This window comes from Nanorana parkeri, unplaced genomic scaffold (genome assembly GCF_000935625.1).
Source record: "Nanorana parkeri isolate BGI_ZX_2015 unplaced genomic scaffold, ASM93562v1 scaffold816, whole genome shotgun sequence".
Taxonomy (NCBI): Eukaryota; Metazoa; Chordata; class Amphibia; order Anura; family Dicroglossidae; genus Nanorana; species Nanorana parkeri.
The window spans coordinates 467,811-480,806 of record NW_017307084.1 but is presented as its reverse complement, the minus strand read 5'-3'; the positions used below and the strand labels follow the sequence as shown (position 1 = coordinate 480,806).

The window sequence follows — 12,996 nt, the reverse complement described above, 5'->3', positions numbered from 1 at the left end:
ATATTATTATATATATATTTTTTTTTTCTTGCTTAACAAGGACATTTTTCGTTGCTTGCTTTTTCTCAGTAAGATGTTCACGTTTTTAAAGAGTGTATATGGTTAATAAAAGCAAGAGCAAAAAGTGTCATGTTGTCCATAGAATCCATTCAGATTGCTTTCTGTTTTCTAGTGAAAGAAAGAAAATGGAGTGACTGGGCAATAAAATAACCTTTTTACAACTATATTCCCGTAAACTATGCCTAACGAATACAAACCGTTTTGTAATGTTAAATGGCAATCTTAAATGATTGCATGATCTTGCTGCACTAATTGCAGTTTTCAACATCAATAATGAATCCTGGTTCTTCTGTGGGCAGCTAGCTGTAAAGCTGGCCATACTCCTAAAGATTTTCTGCTGATTTTCTATGGTCAGATGAAAAAAGCGCAACAGATTCCTCCCATCTACGCTAAACTGTGTGGATGGAGGAATCGCCCGTTAGGCCAAGTTTCAGTATCTTGCTAGTCGGCCCCGCTGGCTGTCAAAATACCTGAACAATCTGATGGGGTTGCAGGCAATGTTCAGGTGTTTTGAGAGCCAGCGGGTCCGACTAGCAAGATACTGAAACTTGGCCCAGCGTAGATGGGGGAATCTGTTGCACTTTCTACATCTGACCATAGAAAATCTGCAGCTAACTATAGGTGTATGGCCAGCTTTAGAGTTTTCTTTCAAGGAGCATCCACAATGGGAATCTATACCATAGCGGAGTATGACTTTAGGTATATAACGGTCTTATAGTTTGGCCTATGTAATTGTTTCTACAGCTAGAATATGTTTAAAGTGGCGAAATACTCTTATTTTGTTTCATTATAGCGCAAGCTTCTTTGAATTTACCCAATTTTAAAGCACAGTATTTAATTGTAAGTGAAATGTCTCTACAGCTAGACTATTTTAGAGTGGCTTTACATTCTGATGTTCATAACTTTTGGGGCAAGCTTTCTTTAAATGTATCTAATTTTAAAGTGCAGTATTTAAATACTAATAGCCTATAGCTGTTTAATTGAAAAATCCACTTTCCCACAGTACCTGGACATGTCCCATTCAGCTCACTGAAAGGCACACCATTTGAAGACAAGATTTTTTTGAACTGGAAGGAACCTATGGAGCCAAATGGCATTATCACTCAATATGAGGTACCACTGATCACATCTGCTGGAATGTCTTTGTTAAAATAATGGCTGTAATTAATCATGTTGGATTATACAGATTGTTGTTTGAAAGTTCCTAGCAGCTTGAGGTTATTGGACCGTCATGAAGGGCACGGTAGTGATGAGAATAGTGAAACCCATGGACAGGTGCGGAACAGTCTGTGCTGGTCACATTGCGGATTGTTGTAATAAATTACTAAACACAAGGTTCATTAGCACAAAACACAAATCTGCAGACTTGTTTTGCTGTTTTTGCTTAAAGAACCTGTAAATTGTTTTTGCGACATTTGTAAATGTAATATGGTGTCATGGGCAAATGCCATCTAGTAATTTTTTTTTTAATCTCAACAGGTGAAGTACAACAGTATACGGTCTTTTGATCCTGCAGTGCCTGTAGCAGGACCTCCTCAAACAGTTACTAAACTTTGGAATAGTACACACCATGTTTTCTCTCAACTTTATCCAGGCACTACTTACCAGTTCCTTATAAGAGCTAGTACTATGAAAGGGTTTGGTCCTGCAACAGTCATCAATGTTACCACCAACATATCAGGTAATTTAGCTAATGTGCACACCAGCTATGGTTAAAAAATTGATTTGTGTATCACTCATGCAAAATCTACTTTTTGCAGTTTTTTTTTTAAGTGTAGCAAGCAAAGCCCCATTAATTTAAATGGGTGGGTGGAGTACCTTGATGAGTAGGAAATCTGACACATCATTTTGACTGGGCTTTTACATCTATTAGGGGCTGTTCTGGGCCCCTTACTGTTTGGGGGAGAAAAACAACAAACAGGTTTGACATTTTCATCTTTTATATTTGATATTTTTTTATTACTTTGAGACCGTTTCCATAGTGCAGAATTTCTTTATATTCATTAAAAGGCTGAGGTATAAAAAGTGTTGGCAAAAAAAAAGTGTTGGTCATTGCAAGCAGCCATTTTTTTGCAAGTTTGGAAATGAAACAAGGTTTGTAAGAGCCCCTATTAAATTTGTTTACATTTCTTTTAGTGGCACCATTTTTAATATGCCTCATGTGTAACTGAGCACAGTGTCAACAAGTGCTAGAATACTGGACAAATCTCAAAAACTTCAGTTGCTTAGTGACGCGAGTTACTATATTTTTGTTATATTCTAATGCAAAAAAGCCAATGGGAACCAAAAAAAAACGTAATGTGGCAGAAAATAGCAAATGTTCTGGCAAATAACACACTCATTATAGCTTTGCAAACTGACCCTATTGTCTATTTTAATGAACTTTGCATGTCCACTGGATCATAGCAATTCTAGGTTGTTATTCTGTATGACGCATCTTTGTTCATGGTGCATATTAATAATAACATATTAGGAGTGTTGAGGGGACAAGAGTCTTCCTACAATATCATTTGTTGTTCATGCCAAAAAGAAGAGCTGCTTGAAGTAGTTGTCATTGCAAGCAGACTGGTTTATTCAGTAGCAACCACACAAACTCCATCTTGTACGGGCCTGACTTCAAAAGACATTCTGATTGGTTGCTATGTGTTGCCCCCCCCTTAAGAATTAGCGATCTTTATGGAATAGGGCCAAGAAACTTTTTAATGAAAGAACTATGAGGTGAGTGCTTTTCACTCACCTCATAGTTCTAACCGACCTGTGACAATGAGACTGTTACAGGTCGGCTCAGTAGATCAGGAGGTGAGCGAACACATACCGGCGTTCGCTCACCTATCGATCCTGTCGCAGCCCTTTGCCGTGACAGTGGAGGGGCTGGATTCCCCCCTCCCCGTTCTGATCCGCCAGCGCTGATCGGACGGGGGAGTGGGCGGGTACAGCTGGCTCTAGATAGGCAGAGCCAGCTGTCACTCACGCAGCTGGCCGGATCCAGACATAATTGTCGGGATCTGCTTCAGCTGCGGCGTCTCAGTATACCGCGACCAGCAGCTCGCGGTATACTGAGCTCAGGGTGACAGGAGGACGCTGGTTTGTGTCCTCCCGTTACCCTAAGGAGAACTATGGGGAAAAGCCTTAACCCCATAGTTCTCCTTTAAGTAGACAGTGTGCCTCCCTTTTATTTTTTGTGAAGCACTACAATTTTCTTCACTGTGCAAACAATTTGCATTAGAATAATATATATATTCTACTTAAAATGTTTTATTCCATTTTAACATTTTCCTTTAGCACCAACATTACCAGACTATGAAGGTATTGATGCCTCTCTTAATGAAACTGCCACAACCATCACTGTACTGTTAAGACCTGCACAGGCAAAAGGAGCTCCTATCAGGTATGTGTTGCACTTACTGAAGAAAACATGTTCTTGGTTAATTAGCAGTCAAAGATTCATCCCATTTGTGTAGTGCTGTGAGGTTGATACGTATTCTTGTTACGAACTGGAAAGACAATTGTACTTTTATAGTTGATAATGAGTATTTTAATGTACATTTAATTAGCCCTCAGGTGACCATAGAATACGTTTGAGGTCAGGCTTTTTAAAATGCTCAGACTTCTAAAAATAATTTTCCCATGGCGAGCACAAAGACATGCATCCTTCTGTAATAAAAGCATTATAATAATATAAGGGTTACTGTGTTGTGCAGCACTTACCCTAGGGGAGGAGTAAGCTACGGGTAATACTTTCCAACCTAGCCAGCCACTCCATTAGTGTGAAAGGCTTTCTTTTGTAATCCAAGGTATCCCATTAGTAGTGAAATGCAAGTTTTTTATCAGACAATAGAAATCTAATATCTTTGAGTGCTTTCAGGACTATCAAATCTTAATACTCATTAACAACATGATTAGGATTAGATTATGTAATTATACTTATGGATATTCAACATACTGTACAGTAAAAAGGTTTGTACACCGATCAGCCATAACATTATGATCACAGAGAGGTGAAGTGAATAACGTTGATTATTTTGTTACAATGGTAATAGTATTAGATAGCAAGTGAATATTTTGTCCCTGGAAGTCGATGTGTTGGAAGCAGAAAAAATGAGCAAACATAAGGATATGAGCGATTTGACGAGGACCAAATTGTGATGGCTAGACAACTGGTTCAAAGCAACTCCAAAACTGCAGCTCTTTTGAGATGTTCCTGGTTTGCAGGGGTCGGGACCCTACCAAAAGTAGCCCAAGAATGGAAAACTGGTGAACCAGGGGCATGTGGGGAGCGAAGGCTGGCCCATGTAGTCTGATCCAATAGAAGAGCTACTGTAGCTCCAATTGCTGAAAAAGTTAATGCTGGTTCTGATAGAATGGTGTCTGAACACACAGTGCATTGCAGTTTGTTGTGTATGGGCTGTGTAGCTGCAGACCGGTCAGGGTGCCCATGCTGACCCATGTCTACCACCAAAAGTGCCTACAATGGGCATGTGAGCATCAGAACTGGACCACGGATCAATGGAAGCAGGTGGCTTGGCCTGACTAATCACATTTTCTTTTACATCATATGGATGGTGTGCGTGTGTGTCTCTTACCTGGGGAAGAGATGGCACCGGGATGCAATATGGGAAGAAGGCAAGCTGGCGGAGGCAGTGCGATGCTTTGTGAAATGTTCTGCTGGGAAACCTTTGGTATTGACATTCATGTGGATGTTACTTTAGCACGTACCACCTACCTAAACATTGTTGCTGACCAAGTACACTGTTTCATGTAAACGGTATTCCTGATGGCAGTGGCCTCTTTCAGCAGGATAATGCACCCTGGCACACTACAAAAATGGTTCAAGAATGGCTTGAGGAGCACAACAGCGAGTTTGAGGTGTTGACTTGTCCTCCACATTTTACACATCTCAACCCATTTGAGCATCTGGGGCATGTGCTGCAAAAGCAAGTCTGATAGATGGAGGCCCCACCTTGCAGCTTACAGGACTTAAAGGATCTGCTACTGATGGCTTGGTGCCAAATACCACAGCATACCTTCAGAGCTCTAGAGGAGTCCTTGGCTTGATGAGTTAGGGCTGTTATGGCGGCAAAAGGGGGACCTACTCAATATTAGGTGGGTGGTCATAATGTTATGGCTGATTTTTGTATAAATAGCAATTGTGGTTATTGCAGTTGTATCTGTATACAGAAATTGTCCATATACAGAATATAATAATAGTCTGAATGCAGGCTAAGGCTCTAAAATAAATTTGACAGTAAAAGACAAAGCAGCAAGATGACAGTTTTAAAATGCCATTCATTTCCATTGCTAATAACTGTTCCCTTTTGTTTGCCCATGCAAATGCTTGTGTGTATGTTAAATAATTCTGTATAATAGACGTTTATAAAGGATTGCTCTATGGCAATCATCTGTGTGACCTTTTATTCCTCTTTTTTTATTTGTATTTTGTTATACCTGTTCCTGACAGGTATGTTGGCCGAATTCTCAGCTGGTGAAGGGCTCTCCTCCTTATTGCCAAGAGCCCCTTAGCTGAATGGAAGACTCATTAATGAAATCTGTAATTGTAGATATGACAAGGCTTCCTGGAACTTTACAAGTCTCTGCTGTCTCTGTCAATTATGGAATTTATTTTCCCCGCTGTGGTTTGAGTCCGCTGAGCTCCATTTATTATTAAATTTTGATGCTACTGACTGGAAGCTGTGTGCACATGTATTAGACTTGTGTTTCATATGTAGGCAGAGGGAGCTGCTTTGTTGTGTGGCTGAGCTTCTCTCCGTCACATTTCATTCAATTCTATGCTTTTAGGGCTGGGAATGTTTGCCATAGCAGCCTTAGAGGATATCAGCACAATTTTATATGACATTCAGCTCATCTCCCCAAACTCAACTAGATTACTTAGACAGCACCAGCAAAATTGCTGAAATGACTAGGTGCAAGTAGTGGCATTCATGCCGTCTTTATATTCATTTTGTTGTGTTTTCTCAACACTGCTTGTCTAAGGAAAGTGCATATTGTCAACGGTAATACTTGGTAATAAGTAGCACTCTGTGACTAATGACTTGCTGTGAGGGAATTGGCAGAAGCAAAGGTCAGGATGATCTAAACCAAATCAATGAGGGCGAGCACAGAGATATTCAATTAACGCATACAGAGAATTTTTTTTAAGGGGACATGTTAACAAAATATGAACATATTTTTTGTAGTTTGAGAATGGTTAATATTATTACAAGATAATGCTTGTTTCCTTATTTACACTTTTTGTTTTACATAGTTGTGCATACCTGTTAATTACCAGTTCACATTTGTTTACCTTTGTCCTGGCACTGGTACTTTATAACACAATTTGAGAGCATAATTATATGTTTTCAATTTGTTAAAAGCTCAGCACAGGAGAATCTCTGTGTTGTATTGGTCTATTTCCCTAGGTTTAAACACTGACATTTGCTTCTGTCATTTGTATGGTTAGCATTACTAATACAGTAAACTCTCATTTATCCGCTACTCAACTAACCAGATCTAACCAGAAAAAATCCACTGTGTATTCACGGATTTGCTGATCTGCGGCATGTATTATCCTGGAAATGATCGTGTGTCTATTTGTCTAACTGTGTGTATTTGTCTTACTTTGCTTTTGATTATTGCATTTCAATATTAAAATGAAGTCAGTGCGGAGTTTATCTTATGGTATAGTATGGGGTATGCTATTAGTTAGACCTATTTTTTTAGTAACTCTCAAGCAACCAGAAACTACATTTATCCAGGATCTACCAATCCCCGCGGATGCCGGGTAAATGGGAGTTTTCACTCTTTTAATCCAAATCAGTATATTTTATGTTCACCGTGATCCTAGAAATTGCCATTTGCTCTTAAACATTTCTTGGCTTCTCCAGCCATAATTTACATACATATTTGCCTTATTGGTGTGTAACAGGCAGATTCCACTTGCTTATGCCGACTTAAGCTTTCCGTGCAAGTTCTGAGGACAGGTCTAACCATAGTGAATTATCATGTCTGCCCAATTCCTACAGTGAGCTGAAGATTAAAAATGGGCAGAATGGCTGTTACACTATATGGCCAGACCAATTCCCAGTCCACTGTATGCATAGTATTGTACATATAGGTGGAAATCGCGGAGAGATGAACACTGCGCCTGCGCCCACAGAATAGTCAGGGAGTTAAATCTTACATTTACAGTGTGGCTACAGAAGCTGGCAGTGGGGAGAGGGTTGTAATCATATTCTTTAAAAAGAAACTGAATTCTTGAAGCCGTTTCTAAAAAAGACAGGCAGAGGGCAAATGACTAGTCACTAGTATTGTCTGTGGTCTCCCTGCAGCTGATCTTTTTGTCATTACTGACATACTATGACTTCTGCACAGTGTCTGTGTGGAGTCAGCCATCATGATAGAGGCAGGGCTTTCCTTTCTCGTGTCAGGACCTTGAACAAGGAGCAGCACAGTAGTACCATCAAATCTTACACATGTAAGACTAGCAGCCTAGGCACCCTCACCAGGAAATGCACAACTTCTTTTTTTCCCCCATAACATTCAAACAAATGATACATTTTTCAGGGTACTGCTTATGCACAATTAAGTTTTAAGTTCAGGTCCACTTTTTAAAGAAGATCTCCAGGAAAATGTATCAACCCCTGCACTGCAAGGGTTAAGTGCTCGTTTGTGTTTAGGCACAAAAATAACAGACATACTCACCCAAAGCAAAATGTTTTATTTTTTTAACCTAGACACCAATGAGCACTTAACCCTTGCAGTGCAGGGGTAGCCCCACTGCAAGGGATATTAAAAACAATGTTCTGGTGTTCTTCTTTAGGTTTGGAGCACACATGTCCTTTAATGCAGCTGGTCACATGACAATTTTGCAGTCAAATTGAGCTTACACAACAATGCTTCAGTATTGTAGTAGGTATGCAATGAATGTTCATGTTCATGAATGTTCATCTTTTGTTAGTTTGCAGAAACTGTAAGACAATGCAGGTTATATACCATCTGCTTTTAACATTTCAAGGATCCTGTTTTCAGCAACTGTAAAGATGCAAGGCAGTCTATTTTGGAACAATGGACAGATTTCTGTCCATCTGTGCCTGTATTACAGTATGTCAGTTATAGTTTAGTTCTCTATAGCTGTAAGCCAACATAGCGAAGAAGCTGCAGCAAGGTCAGGAGGTGGAGATGCCTGTCAGCTCTTTCTGTCTCTAATGCAATGACAACTGCAAATTGGTGCCTTAAGCAGAGCCCATAGCCAGTCATTATGTTCGGGCCCTGAGTCTGAGCCTTCGATAATATAATTTCAAAGGGAAATGGTTTAAAAACATCAATCCAAGAACCTAATCTGCTCAGAGTTCTTTGGTGGATATAGAACCCCTTGAATATCAATCAATTTGCAAATTGATTCTTTTTTGGTCATATAAATGTGCCTGGTAACTTTATCAAATAGAATACCTATTATCCATAATGTCAATACAGACTTTTGATTTAGTTCACGTGTCATACTAATTAGCCCTGATGAATTACATCCCCATCTGAATCATCAAGATAATATGTCCATAGATTTGCATATCGTATTCCCATGTGTGGGTTACATCCAAGGGCTAATATTTTCTCCCAGAACCAAAAACATTCTTTACTTGTGCCTAAACTAGCCCTAGAACATGTGATGAATATGCTACAAATAGAATCTCCTTCTATATAGATACTTTATAGGTAAGATGTATATGTTGATATAACATGTTTACAATGCATGTGAATATGATTTTTTTTTTTGTATTTAAAGTACTTTATTTTACAAAAAACTGCTGGTGTTACTGTTTCTAGTTTGTGATGTTAAAACAATAAGGTGACTGCTAGTTCTTTATTTTTCGATAGTGCTTACCAGGTTGTGGTGGAAGAGCTGAACCCTCATCGGACAAAGAGAGAAACTGGAGGAATGGAGTGTTATCAGGTTCCCGTGGCCTACAACATTGCTGGAAATGGGGGCTCCCCATACTACTTTGCTGCAGAGCTTCCACCTTCCAACCTTCCTGAAGCTGCACCTTTTACTGTTGGTGACAATAGGACTTACCAGGGATTTTGGAACCCACCTCTAGCTCCCCGTAAGGGTTATAATATCTACTTCCAAGCTGTGAGCAGTGTGGAGAAGGTAAGACTCTACATTATCCCATTTTGTTTTGTTATATTATTGCTTTAGTTATTGCTCTTAGATAGGTGTCACTCAGAATTGAAGGAAACAAAACTCACCATGTTTAAAAGGATAACCATTAAACTGGCCTTGTACAAATTGCTGGAGCTTAATCAGTCTTTCTACCAAGATCCAGTTAGTTTTTGGAAAAAGGGTAGTAACTTGGACAAAACACACGCATATTTTTAAATACAACCCAATATCAAGGGTGCAGAAAGAGTGCAGGTCCAGAGGTACTAGTAATGGGCTGTTTGTGATGTGTCAGCTGTCTGTGTGAAACATGCTACAACTTTTGCAGGCTCTGTCCTTTGCTCTTCTGCACTTTAAATTACTGAAGAGTAGTTCTGTTAGGCCCCATTCACACCAGAGCGACAGCGGTTTTGTGAATTTTTTTAATGCGCATTTTACACGCGGTTTCCGTTCCTATGTGAGCGTGTTTTTTTTCAGCTTGTTTCAATTGTCCAATTAGAAGCACTAATATGCGCTGATCAGTGTGCTTCCTTTGAAATTTATGGAGCAAAACGAGCTGATCGGTGCCACAAAAGAAGCTCAGGGAGTATTTCAAGCAACAGGCGTATTTGGACGCACAATTAATCTCGTTTGTGTGAATGGACACCATAGGAATACATGGGATTTTCATATGTATGCGTTTCAGCGCGTAAAAAAACACAATGAAATGCCCTGGTGTGAACGGGGTCTTTGAGAGTACACAAACACACATACCCTGTCACACACGTCCTGCATCATACAGCTGAAAGACACTGCAGTCACTTTTAAATGGTCTAAAAAATGTTTCAAAACACAAGACTGCACACATATAGATATGAACACATACACTTAAATTTTTGTTAGCTTTCCTCTTCATGTCCTCATGGTAATGGCCGTCGCTGTGCAAGCAATGTGTGTCTATCTTTCTGTGAGCTCTCCACCCCTCAGCACCCCCCACCCCCCAAACAGTGTATTGTGTGTAAAGCCAGAGCTAGTGTTTACTGATTGTTACAATGGGTGACAGGGAGGGGGGGGGCAGCTGTTTACAGTCCGACACTATGATGTCAGACTATATTTCCTGTGGAGAAAATGTAGAATTCTTAGGCCTAATAAAAAATTAAGAAAGCCTGCAATATAAGTCATGAAAATGTACACATGTATACATCATCACTGCACCTTTTCATTACCGAAATAAATGCTAATCATTTAAAAAGTGGAAAATGGACTTTAAGAAGGTAACCGTTTGCAGTGGTCACTAGAGGGTACTGTTCAGACACGAGCAAGGTTATTCACTGGAATGAGAGAGCAGCTTGTCTTCTAAGAGTGATCTGAAAAGGTTTCCTTCAGCAAAGAAAGATGGAAAAGGGACCCTGGGAGGTTAAAGGTCATGACATATCAAACTGACACAGGCAAAAAAAAGGTTAACAGCTTTGGGACAAGGGCACTTAGTGGGTGTGCACTATAAGCACCTTCAAAGATCTTGTGCATAGTAAGTACAGCAGTGAAATGTTAAAATACAATTCGAACCCCTGCCCTCACAATTCACCATTCTAAAACTGGCCATACACTTATAGATTTTCTGCAGATTTTTTATGGTCAGATGGAAAAAGTGCAACAGATTCCTCCATCTACACTAAACTATGTGGATGGCGGAATCTCCCACTGGGCCAAGCCTCAGCATCTTGCTAGTCGGCCCCGCTGGCTGTCAAAATACCTGAACAATCTGATTGGATGCAGGCACTGTTCAGGTGTTTTGAGAGCCAGCAGGGCTGACTGGCAGGATACTGAAACTTGGCCCAGTGGGAGATTCCTTTGTACACACAGTTTAGTGTAGATGGAGGAATCTGTTGCACTTTTTCCATCTGACCATAGAAAATCTATAGGTGAATGGCCAGCTTAAAGGTTTCACGTTGGGCACATCTTCCTTCGATGCCCAACCTGTACAGAAATCTAATCTCTAAAGTACTGGAGTAATATAAACAACCTGCACCAACACTCCCTTTTAATATCGGTTTTGCATGGATTTGGATAGGTTGGAAAGCTTTTGGTTGTCCATTCACTGCTTGATAGCAGCAAGTGGTATGACAGATTGCTTTATGTTTTGTATTGGCTAGGCTCTGAAGCAGTTTCTTTCCATGCTTTGCCAGTAATTGTTATACACACACACACACACACACACACACACACTTCTGTATGTTGGATGGAAGAAGATTGTGGCAGATACCAGTGACAATAGCAAGGTTTTTTCCTTTCCTGTTATTTTTTTTGTGAGAAAATTGCAATCCCTGTTTAGCCTTAGAAGATGGACCAATTTATTCAATGATACATACCATAGTGGTTTCTACATGTTAAAATAGTGCTCATTTTCTTTACTTGTATTGCTGCTTTTTTATTGTCATGCTTGATGAAGATGGATGGGATCAGAAGCCTAAAAGTAGTGCAAATCTGCTTGAGGCCACGGCTGGTGCTTGTGAATGATTCCCTTGTTTTTAAAATGAATAAGAGGAAAGCACAGCAGGAAGAGCAATAACACAAGATACTTTAAAATCCAATTTGAGAATCTTCCTCTACATAAGTAGGATTCTACTCGAGATCGCAGCATCCTTGTTATAGAGTTACCATGCTGGGGATTAGGTGAAATTGCTAGGATATGCAGCAAGATTGATAGATCGGGGATCTGTACCTGAACATGTATAAATAAAAGGAAATTGAAAGCTTTTTTTTTTCTACGGTTGATGTTTGTGGTTTTGATAGTATGATATCTGTGAAATTATTACTTTGCAGCAATATTGTACTGCCCTTGTGGTAATAGAGGTCAAGTTGCTGATGTGAATGATTATGCTTGCTGTATGTCAAATAGTTGTGCTCGAAGGCATTATTTCTTTGGTTTGAGGCTGTGCATTTCCAGTTTACGGGATAAACGGATGCTTTTTATTTATTCATTAAGAACAATCTGTGATGTGATGTTTTTGTGCAGCATGTGTAGTAATAAAAGACTAGTGTGTAAAATAGTACCCTGATAAGACAGCACAGCTTTCTTATTATGGACCCAGGTTCAGTTACCCTATTCCTCCATATCTGGTTATTATTTATTTGGGCATTCTGTCTGACCTGCGTGACTCTGTGATTTGCTTTGCAAATTTGTCTAATTAAAAGCAGACCACATTAAACAGAAAATTGCATATTTGTGTATAGAAAATAAAACTGTACTATAACTCTGAAAGATGCTTTATTTAATCTGAGCAGTATTGCAACTGCTGCTTTATAAAGTATTAATATAACTGTTCTCTTTCTACTGTCTGCTTAAAAGCACAGTCAAAAACTGATGTAATTCACTACATCTCTAAAATGCAGCGACATGCGGTCAGGGGAGGCAGGTGAGGCAGAGCCTCACCTAGAATTATGGAGGAAAAAGCTGTCAGCTTCATGTCTGAAGCTGACAGCTTTTTCTCCATGCAGATCGGCATCTAACAGGTTACACAGCAGGGAGATCCTCCCCGCTCTGTAACCTGTCATGGACGGTGCCCTCAGTAGTGAGGAGCAAGTGAGGGACAGGGAGTCTCCTCCCTGTCTCCTCCCTTCCTTCACCCTAGCTTGGGGACAAGTTGGGTGCGGGGCTTCGCCCAGCGCTCTGGGGGCCAGGCTGGGGAATGCCTCACCCGGAACAAGAGGTACCGCACGTCACTGCTAACATGTTAAGTGCTACAGAATCAAGTATACCTATAGAACAGAATATTTGTACCTATAAAGACTTAATGGCACCTTAA

The 12,996-nt window shown here is 40.0% G+C and overlaps 1 protein-coding gene across 2 annotated transcripts in view; it reads left to right on the top strand.

Moving 5' to 3' along the window:
- The window catches only part of PTPRK (protein tyrosine phosphatase, receptor type K), a 389,585-nt gene that overhangs the window by 267,630 nt on the left and 108,959 nt on the right, over positions 1 to 12,996 (top strand). For both annotated transcript variants that reach the window (XM_018565135.1, XM_018565134.1), the window contains exons 9-12: positions 1,064 to 1,173; positions 1,540 to 1,741; positions 3,343 to 3,448; positions 8,929 to 9,202. In XM_018565135.1, the coding sequence (XP_018420637.1) occupies positions 1,064 to 1,173; positions 1,540 to 1,741; positions 3,343 to 3,448; positions 8,929 to 9,202 (692 nt within the window). The remainder of the gene's footprint in view (positions 1 to 1,063; positions 1,174 to 1,539; positions 1,742 to 3,342; positions 3,449 to 8,928; positions 9,203 to 12,996) is intronic.